Below are 11,162 nucleotides of genomic sequence, written 5' to 3' on the forward strand. Positions count from 1 at the left end.
GGAAGTTTTATTGGCACTTAAAAAATTAACTGCTCTAAATTTTGTATGAAAATCAATTAGGTTATAAGCATTAATTTGCACAGTTCTTGGTAATGCATAAAAAAATATAGAAAAATTACAATTTGTTTGCATCGCGAAGAAAAGTAATCAAGATCCAGTCAATAGCGATCAATAGCTCGATAGTTGAAGCGACTCTTTTAGTCGATGGTGCCCATCACTAGTCGGAACGACGAATGAAAATAGAAACAGTGGCTAAACAGAGAGCCCTGTTGTCGCTGAATTGTGCGTCTTTACCAAATCCGTAATTTACATGTGAAACAATAAACGGAAATGTTCGAACGAACAGATTTGTAGAAAAGACATTTTGCTGGGGGATATATCACGGGCGGTACACGAGAAAGGCCAATTTCCAACGGGAGTGGGAGGATCGGTATTGGAGGGAGCTCGCGAAACTGTAAAGGTAACTGTACAACGATCGCGACGCGAGCTTTTTACCCGAAGGACTTTGAGAAACAGCTTTTGTCGACGTCCGTTCTAGTCTTTGAAACACGTCATTTCGTTTCGTTTGCAGGCGAACTGCAATCATTTTTCTCGTACCGTTTCGCGGGATACTGTGAACGTTAACCCTAGAACGTCTAAGGGGAGGGTTCCTCGAACCCACAAGTAAAATAGCGTAAAATTATAACTATTTCCCGTCTGCTAAAAATTCACAAAAAATGATTTATTGTCGTATACATATTTAAACTTGATATTAAAAAATCCTCGTCGCTATATGCGAAGAACACTGCATAAGGAAATGAAAACTGACTATAGGCGTCGCGACACCGGCGATCGCGCGTCGACGCTATCACGCCTTTATTACGTCTTATTAGTTATTACACGATATATTACGCCTTTCTTATTAGAAGAATCAAATTCAGACTAGTTCCATGTTAGTATACTATTTTACGATACCATGCTATTTTACAAATACATATAAATATAATATAATTTCAAGGAAAAACATGTGCTATCTTCTGTGCGATGTAACAAAAATATTTTCTTAAAGGTTATATGTTGAATTAAAAACCTCTATAAATTTGACAAAGATTCGTTAAGTAGTTTTCTTTTAATAAATCATCAAAGATACCTTGACTTTTCGGGCCGTTACAGTGTTGTAGTAATTAAGACATTTACCTTTTGCGATAGAAAGATGAACGATTCGACAACTGATTGTTATTTAGAAACGTTCCGTATTCGAAACCATTAATGTATTTCTTCAGTCACGACGCAACTAGGGGTGTCTAGATCACTAACAATAACTCTAGGTTGCTTTTCCATTCGTTGTGTCCCAGTCAGAAAGTATAAGATAGAAACGAAAAAAGGGGAATCAGCTTCACGTAGTTCGTGTATTTACGTGGACGATGTTTCTTTGTACGCTTGGAAAATTCCGTTTTCGTAAAGGGTTCCCTTACAATCGGCCTCCATTCTTCAGAAAGCTTTTCAAGCTTTTGAAAAGGCGCACGAACGAACGCGTTCTCGAGAAACTAGGGAAGTAACAGATCGATTAAGTTCCCGGGTTCGTTTACGATAATAATCGTTTTCAAATTCACTCGCGAAATGTTCGCCAGTTTTCTTTATTTTTGTCATAGACGTGTAATAACTAGACTGCGCAATCGGCTGAAATCCAGATTACACATGACGCCTTAAAGACGCCCATTTTACGGCTGTTTTAGGTCTGAGGCGACTTTAAGCCGTCAGTAAGCCGTTTTAAGTCTTAACTGTGTGCTATCTGGGAAGATTGTCAAATATTAACCATTTGCACTCGACTGTCGCCTCTAAAGCAACAAAATGTAATCTAATTACAAAATCCAAATCACAATTATAACGTAATTGCAATGTAATTGCGAGACAATTACAATTACAATTACATTGTAATTAACTATACTAAAAATAAAAATTACAATGTAATTGTAATAGTAATTGTTGCGCAATTACATTACGATTACATTGTAATTGGATGACATTTTTCCTAACTCTGGATTTTTATATGCAACCACATTCTCCACCGAGAAAAGCTATTTTTTCTTTTTTTTTCATTTACGTTCGGTTTTCAGTTTACCTGTTGACGCATTCGTTTCTCAATGGTCGATTCATTATTCAAGTGTGAACGATCTCCGCCGTCGCCTCTTGTCGCCCCATTCTTGTTTGTGCACCCCGCGTTAACGGTTACACTCGTCGCCATTGTTATGGAAACTTTGCGCTGCATTGTTTACGAATGCATTAGCCGTTTGCTATTTTGCGTTTCGCGGTTTCCCCTTCTTTACGGGGTGGATTATTTCATTCGTAAGCACTTATTCATCACCGACCGTCGAGACGTAGACAAAATGGCGGCCATTATCGGACGTTCGAAAAACACGTTGAATATGAACTAAATGGATCGTTGCGAACCGTTCGATTCTCTTCGTGGTGGGTTTGAAGCGAATTTTTTACCAGTATTTTATAATTCTCTGTGAAACCTTTCGGTATAGAATATTGTTACGTACATACTTTAACGAAACGTTGAATTGCGGAAAGTCAAAGCTAATACTCGTGGCAGCCAACAGGAAGTCTCTAATCGGATTATAGTATGAGTTACGTTATCCTAGAAATAAATTGATTCACAAATACTTTTCAGTGTGAATCAATTTATTCCGAAGATATTTTATTGATTAGTTAAATGATGTATTTTTTATGGAATACTGAAGTGCAGAGACGAAGCGATGATTAATCATTTTATCTAATTTATCGCTGAATTAAAATTGCTAAATATTCTGAATAAGTTCAGAAACGACAAGACATGCACGTTTTGCACCATATTATTGTATATGAAAATCCATAAAACTCGCCTATTAGAACTTTTCATGTATCTCCTCTGGTTTTCGAGATAGTATTTCTGGGTCAAAACTTTGAGGGGTGGTTCCACCCCCTTAAAGTGAATGTTAGTCGATGAAAAAAATACGTGCCCCTTATTTTTGCTTGCTTAAAAAACGTACGAAGTTTCATTGATATCGGCGTCTGCGGGTTGGGAAACCTTGTAAGAATCCTCCCAGATAGCACATGACGCTTTGAAGACGGCTTAAAAACGCCACGGATCTAAAATAGCCGTAAAATTGGCGTCTTCAAGGTGGCATGTACTTTTTGGGATATTTACATTAAACGGAGGAGGTCTCTGATAAAATTGTCATATACAATTCATTGTTCCGAAAATATTTTTTTATTACCTCACGATTTTGTCTTTTTTTGCCCTCGGACAGGTGGTTGCTCGGCATTTCCAGAGAACGAGGCAACATCAGGGGACAAGAATCAAGAATTAGACGTTGTGCGCCTGAGTAACGAGTTCGCTATCCCTTTACAGAAGTTCGGAGGTCAGGCAGAGATGATTTTACCGCAGACGCGTCGTCAGGACACGTCGAAATTCGATCCTTACACGTTACCGTTTATCTTCGGACAATGGGTACACAAATTCTCGATCGTTTTTTTTTTATTTATCTTCAGCAAGGAACAGAAACGAATTCATAATGATTAACACTTAACATTTGATTATAATTGATGATTCTAATTACATACGACGTACCGCCCGCGACTGGCAGGTACAATCCGAGAAGTTGTTGATTTTGCACGTGAAAAACAGTCGAAAATGAAGAATAAAAAAGCTTTCTCGGTATGAGGTTCTATTAACGAGTAAATTCATTTTTGCAAATTTATTTGGTACGCGAGCACTTGAATAATATTACTTATCTATCATATCTGAATATTGTTGATTATTTCTAGTTGCGTTAATTTCTTATTTAACCCGTTGATATTTGCTTATTAATTATAGTGCCATATAAAGTTATGATCGGACATCTTGTGCATTACTATCTAATTTGGTAAAATTATTGTACGTTAAATATAATAACCATTGATATAGCTCGTTTATTTTGTAAAATTAAATACTATATAAGAAATATTGAGTAGTTAAAGAAATAAAAGATGAAAAATATGCAATATATTTGAAGCAATTCAGCGAACCATTCTACGGTATCAAATAAATTTATACATAGAGTTATCTATTTTTGTTCCTTTTTCTTCAAGAATTAAATATAATCACCTTAAGTGGGAAAATCACAAAGGCTTTATTAATAATTACAGTTGACATCGCATCGTCGGCTTCAACAACAAGACTTGGAACCTAACAACAAATAAGTGGATGAAGCGTTTTGTTGTATTCTGGATTTAACATTAGATAACAAAACACGTAAAATTTATAAATGCAAAAATGATAATATTACATTTTGGTTGCTCTATCGTGACGTTGACATACATATTTTTTCGAACTATAGATTAAAAAAATGATTATACAATTTTTGGTAATCTGTACGTGTATATCGTTTCTAGTCGACTCAAATAGTAAACGGAAACTACTGTGTTTTGCCATTGTTGCATGCATTTACGATATGTCTTTATAATGGAGTACAAACTTAAATTGTATGTAAGCATAGACTAAACCGAATAAAATGTTATTCCTTGACACCTTCGTGTACCTTTATTCTCTTTTACACTACGTGCATATAATCGGGAGAATTTATTTTTTAAGAAATAGTATTTTTTAAACGTATGAGATTATTAAATATTACATTACATATGTTATCGAACAGTAATTATAAGAACATTGTTAGAATTATAATTGTTTTGCACCGCTTCTCAGTGGATGCCGTCATACACTTCTCGTGTAGTTCATCTTATGACAACTGTCACAGCGTCATACTGCCAGTTTTCGTATTGACTAAGCATTAGATTTGAAGCTCAAAGAACGTAGATTAATCCCCTTGCATTGATAATAACAATAAGTAAGCAGAACATTGTTAAAATCGTATTTAATCGCGGAATACCACCATTTTTTTGACCGGTGGCGCCACCCGTGGCAAATTGTTGAAACTGTTAGCCAAATTATACCGACAGGTGAGTGAAAATTTCTGATAATGGAAAAATGCAAATGTCTCAGTAATTAGGCGTTCAAACTTAATTCTGTTGATCTCAAATTATTCCCTACGATCCAATGCATCGATCTAATATCGCAGGAACTGGTAATCCGACGAATTATATTCTCAAAGATGATCAACACTGACAGAAATAATTCGTCTAATTATGGGGTTCTGCTGTATTGGATCAATGCATTGAATCGTAGCGAATAATTTGTGAGTAACAACGTTAACTTTGAGCGCCTAATTACTGAGATATTTTCATTTTTCCATTATCAGAAATTTTCACTTACCTGTCGGTATAATTTGGCTAACAGTTTCAACGATTTGCCACGGGTGGCGCCACCGGTCAAAAAAATAGTGGTATTCCGCGATTAAATGCGATTTTAACAATGTTCTGCTTACTTATTGTTGTTATCAATAAAATAACGTTAATCTACGTTCTTTTAGCTACAAATTCAGTGCTTGGTCGAGACGAATGCTGTACGTATAACGTTGTAAGAGCTGTCCAAATGTGAACTACACTGGGAACTGCAGGACGGGGCTCAGTGGCAATCGTTCAATTAATTGCGATTTCAACAATGTTCTTGTGATTATTGTTTCTTGGCCAATAGAAGGTATTAATCTACGTTTCTTAAGCTCCAGATCTAGTGATTGAGGTAAAAGAATGGTACCCTTTTAACGCTGTAAATGTAATCTAAACATGTGCATATGATACCCGAATGATGCTTGCCATTATTGTCGTAGAAGTTTACGGAGGGCAGCGGTGAACATTCTTTTTGACCTGTTTCGACAGTGTTATACGGACCGTTTTCTTCTTCAACGAGTATTCGTTTTGAAGCTTAAAGAACGTAGATTAATCCCCTTGCATTGACAATAACAATAAATAAACAGAACCACTGTTAAAAAAATAATGGTATTCCGTGATTAAATCCATTTAACAGTGATTCTGTTCATTTATTTTTATTATTAATGCAAGGGAATTAATCTACGTTCCTTAAGCTTCAAAACGAATACTCGTTGAAGAAGAAAACGGTCCGTATAACACTGTCGAAACAGGTTAAAAAGAATGTTTACCGCTTCCCTCCGTAAACTTCTACGACAATAATGGCAAGCATCATTCGAGTATTATTTGCACACGTTTGGATTACATTTACAGCGTTAAAAGGGTACCATTCTTTTACCTCAAGCACTAGATCTGAAGCTTAAGAAACGTCGATTAATACGTTCTATTCGACAAGAAATAATAATCACAGAAACATTGTTGAAATCGCAATTAATTGAACGGTTCTCACTGAGCCCCAGTCCTGCAGTTCCCCGTGTAGTTCAAATTTGGACAGCTCTTACAACGTTATACGTACAGCATTCGTCTTGACCAAGCACTCAATTTGTAGCTAAAAGAACGTAGATTAACGTTATTTCATTGATAACAATAATAAGTAAGCAGAACATTGTTAAAATCGCAATTTAATCGCGGAATACCACTATTTTTTTGACCGGTGGCGCCACCCGTGGCAAATCGTGGAAACTGTTAGCCAAATCATACCGACAGGTGAGTGAAAATTTCTGATAATGGAAAAATGCAAATATCTCAGTAATTAGGCGCTCAAAGATAACTTTGTTACTCACAAATTATTCGCTACGATTCAATGCATTGATCCGATACAGCAGAACCCCATAATTAGACGAATTATTTCTGTCTGTGTTGATCATCATTGAGAATATAATTCGTCGGATTACCAGTTCCTGCGATATTAGATCGATGCATTGGATCGTACGAAATAATTTGAGATTAACAGCATTAAGTTTGAACGCCTAATTACTGAGATATTTGCATTTTTCCATTATCAGAAATTTTCACTCACCTGTCGGTATGATTTGGCTAACAGTTGCAACGATTTGCCACGGGTGGCGCCACCGGTCAAAAAAATAGTGGTATTCCGCGATTAAATTGCGATTTTAACAATGTTCTGCTTACTTATTGTTGTTATCAATGAAATAACGTTAATCTACGTTCTTTTAGCTACAAATTGAGTGCTTGGTCAAGACGAATGCTGTACGTGTAACGTTGTAAGAGCTGTCCAAATGTGAACTACACGGGGAACTGCAGGACTGGGGCCCAGTGACAACCGGTCAATTAATTGCGATTTCAACAATGTTCTTGTGATTATTGTTCCTTGTCCAATAGAAGGTATTAATCTACGTTTCTTAAGCTTCAGATCTAGTGATTGAGGTAAAAGAATGGTACCCTTTGAACGCTGTAAATGTAATCCAAACATGTGCAAATAATACCCGAATGATTCTTGCCATTATTAACATAGAAGTTTACGGTGGGAAGCGGTAAACATTATTTTGAACCTGTTTCGATTCCGAAGAATAGTTGGCGCGAAATATTTAGTATTTCTTAACAATTTTTATCTTAAAACATTGCTGCCAATTTGCTCCCTCGGAATCTAAAATTGCTCTCATCGCAACTATTATATTCACAAATGAAAAAGCAAAAATTTGTTGTCTGCAGAACATGTACTATCCAAGATTGGGTAGTTCCTACTATTATGCCGGAATTGACCGCTTGGTGCAGCACACATACTCGGGGCAACGAATTCCCGGGCGGGAGACTCTCATTTTTTCTTTGATGTATATATGGATTGTGTACATACATATGTGAAATTAGTATGTGTTGATGTTGATGCATATGTGTTTATACACAAGTTTCTATGAAATAGAATAGAAATATTTTGTTTATTTACATAAACCAACTATTAAGATTATATTGTTTTGTATATACAAGTAATTATTTCCTAACATGGTGAGTAATTTGAATACATTTGGAAATTACTAAGGTATATTAAGGTTATGTTGTTCGTAATACATAACCGTTACAAAGTTGTATTTGAAATTTGTTGCAGTATTCGTTAATTAATAAGACAGAAAATGCACATGAAGATAGTATCTGGACTTGCGCCTGGGGCTGTCCGAAAAAGAAAAAGGAAACTCAACCCGACAATGAAGACTCGCGGTAAGTTTAACATCAAAGCTGTTTTTGCTGTTTGTATGGCTTTTGATTAAGTTTCATAGCAGCATACTCGTATATCTTTGTGATTTTAAAAATGGCTTATGTATATAATGTATTAAAATAGTATGTTTCATTTATTTTGTGTCAATGGATGAAATTTTTTTTTTCCTTTAATCTAGGTTTTCATAAAAAAATGTATGAAACTAGTAATTTGTATATTATTACAGCGATTCAATGCGATCTAATGATGAAGAAACAGTGGAATACATAGTTACTGGGTCTGTTGATGACACTGTGAAAGTTTGGGAACATAGGGAGAAAACATTACAATTGAAACACAAGTTAACTGGTCATTCCCTTGGTGTTGTATCTGTCGCAGTAAGTTCAGATGGTTCAAGTAAGTAGTTAGTCAAACTTAATGTAGTATCTTTTGTTCTCAGTTATAACAAGGTTGTAAAAAGATCCTGGCCATTCAAAATTTATTGGTATTTGAAGCTGATAGAAATGCTTTTTCTATTAGAAGCATTTACAATGTTGGAGTTTCTTTCTGGATTTAAAATCCATTAATATTGAATTGAAATAGAATGAAACAATACAGAAACTAAGTCATATGACTTTGCGTATGGATCAGGATCATCCTTTATACCATGTATTTATGTCAACTCTTTAGTTTCTGCTTTACTTTATGATCACATCTTGTCCACCAAAATTTCACTTTTTGTACCCTAACTTAATACTCATATAACTGAACAGATGTCTTAATTGTTTGTGCTTGTAGAATGTGCGTCAAGTTCATTGGACTCTAGCTTAAAGTTGTGGGATTTAGAAACTGGGGAAAAAATATCAAGTATTGAAGTAGGTCCTGTAGATATTTGGACAGTAGTATTTTCTCCAGATGATAAATTCATCGTATCTGGCAGTCATTCTGGTAAAATACATTTGTATGGAACGGAAAGTGGTAAACAAGAACAAACATTGGATACCAGAGGTGGAAAATTCACATTAAGTGTTGCCTATGTGAGTATTCTAGTGTAACATCAGGACACCACCCTTAAAAGTTAAAGGATAAGCCATGTTTTTATTTCATCATGGTGTTGACTATTTCAGAGTCCTGATGGTAAATACATTGCTAGTGGTGCCATAGACGGAATTATCAATATATTTGACGTCACCTATGGAAAAGTATTGCGTACATTAGAAGGTACACATAAAAAATTTATACTAATAATTTACTTGTATTAAATGTATAATATAAACTTCTGTATTTCAGGTCATGCAATGCCTATTAGATCTTTGTGTTTCTCACCTGATTCTCAGCTACTTCTTACTGCATCAGACGATGGGCATATGAAATTATATGATGTGTAATTTTTTTTTATAGCAAATTTGTCGAAATACAGTTAAATGATGTATCATTTTTCAATACTATTTTATTCTTTCACATAGGAAAGATGCTAATTTAGCCGGAACTATGTCAGGCCATGCTTCGTGGGTACTTGGTGTTGCTTTTTCGCCAGATGGTCAAAAATTTGCGTCTAGTAGCTCGGATCACACAGTTAAAATTTGGGAACTTGCACAACGACAATGCCTTCATACATTCAACGAACATAATGATCAGGTAAAATATAAAAATCATATATCACATTAATTTGCATAGTATAATGACAATGAATTCTTAAGATATACATACAGTTTCGGGTACTTATTAACATTATGTTTGCATGTATTTACAAGCAATAAAAGAAATGTAAAGGTTTAAACAATTTTTTCCAGGTGTGGGCTGTGAAATACAGTCCTCAAAGAAACAATATACTTGCATCGGTATCAGAAGATAAGTGCATTAATCTGTATGAATGTCCAATATATGATAAATAAATGTTCTATAAAGATGAATTAATGAATGTTCATATTTATTATTTTTCCTGGAAGTATTTTACAGTTTATGAAATATTACTTTTCTTTGACATGTGTGTTTCATTAAAACGAAGTGTATTAGTCTCGCCATGATAGAAACACCAAAGTAGACATTAGTAGCTATAAATTTTATTGTACTGCAATTATTAATATACAAATCATTAAGATATCTGCCAAATCTAAAATACAATGTAACAAAAAATGAATTATACTTACGATCTAAGTAAAAGACAATGATTATTACAAACGAACCATGGAAAAAGAGAATTCGGTGTACAGACCAAACATTGTAAAAAGGTGAACATAAAGTTACCCTGGTATGGTTCCAAGTTGGAAGGGTTAAATCTAATTAACTCGAACTGGAACAGGGTAAAACACGCATAACCAATCTCTGTAAATAATCCACAGGAAAATACTACTCTATATTGTGTCAAACATTTTCCTTCTAATGAGGTTTTATAGATCTTGTTCGATACATGTAGAAGGAAAGATGACGCGATACAGAAGGAAACTAAAAATATGTATATATGTACCCTCTGATGCTACAAATATACAAGGAAATTTTGTTAAATAAACCTAAAGAAAAAAAAATATACATTTAATTCAAATCGATAAACATTATACCAAAGTTCTTAATTTTTCAGATCTGCAGATACATAGTTGATCCGTACACACTTCTAGCCGCACCTACGTGAATTTTAGAAATGGGTAACAGTCGAATCTTGTAGACACTTCTTACATGCAAATCTCGATTTTACGTAGTACATTATGACCAAAATAGAAGCTACTTCACTTGTTGATTTTTAAGTAGACTAGAAACTTAAAATAAATGTTTATAAAATTTTGTCTCTTTATATAATGCCGGTTTTAGCGTTACTTAGACCGCTACATCGATACAAATGTTACTACCTTTTTGTCATAACATTCTGTGGTGTTGAAGATGTCCAAGCTTTGTCCGAATCTTCATCGTGTTCTTATCAGTCTTTAAAAAGTAATCAGATTTCATATTCCTCGATGGAATACAAATCAGTTACGATAGAAACAAAATACAGATCTCATCCCTTGCGAATTCACCTATTACGAAAGATGTACAGCAATGTATTTCCTGCGATATACATCATGGGTCGAAATACATATATATCACTAAACTTTCTACATTTTCTCATTCACGTTCAATATATACAAAATTGAATAAATAACCGAGGATAATCACTGCTACGTACTACAGATTTTTAAATTTCCTCCTAATC

General features: G+C 34.7%; 1 protein-coding gene across 1 annotated transcript; it reads left to right on the forward strand.

Annotated features, from left to right (window-relative positions):
* The first annotated feature begins 7,673 nt into the window (after nt 1-7,673).
* LOC107185989 (WD repeat-containing protein 61) lies at nt 7,674-9,873 on the forward strand. Its single transcript, XM_015573773.1, has 8 exons — nt 7,674-7,791; nt 7,892-8,001; nt 8,226-8,395; nt 8,777-9,015; nt 9,106-9,199; nt 9,269-9,362; nt 9,445-9,616; nt 9,772-9,873. Exons 1-8 carry the CDS (start codon nt 7,789-7,791, stop codon nt 9,871-9,873), a joined length of 984 nt encoding a protein of 327 aa, XP_015429259.1. The 5' UTR covers nt 7,674-7,788.
* The last annotated feature ends 1,289 nt before the right edge of the window (nt 9,874-11,162 follow it).

Source organism: Dufourea novaeangliae, unplaced genomic scaffold (assembly GCF_001272555.1).
Source record: "Dufourea novaeangliae isolate 0120121106 unplaced genomic scaffold, ASM127255v1 scaffold54, whole genome shotgun sequence".
Classification (NCBI taxonomy): domain Eukaryota; kingdom Metazoa; phylum Arthropoda; class Insecta; order Hymenoptera; family Halictidae; genus Dufourea; species Dufourea novaeangliae.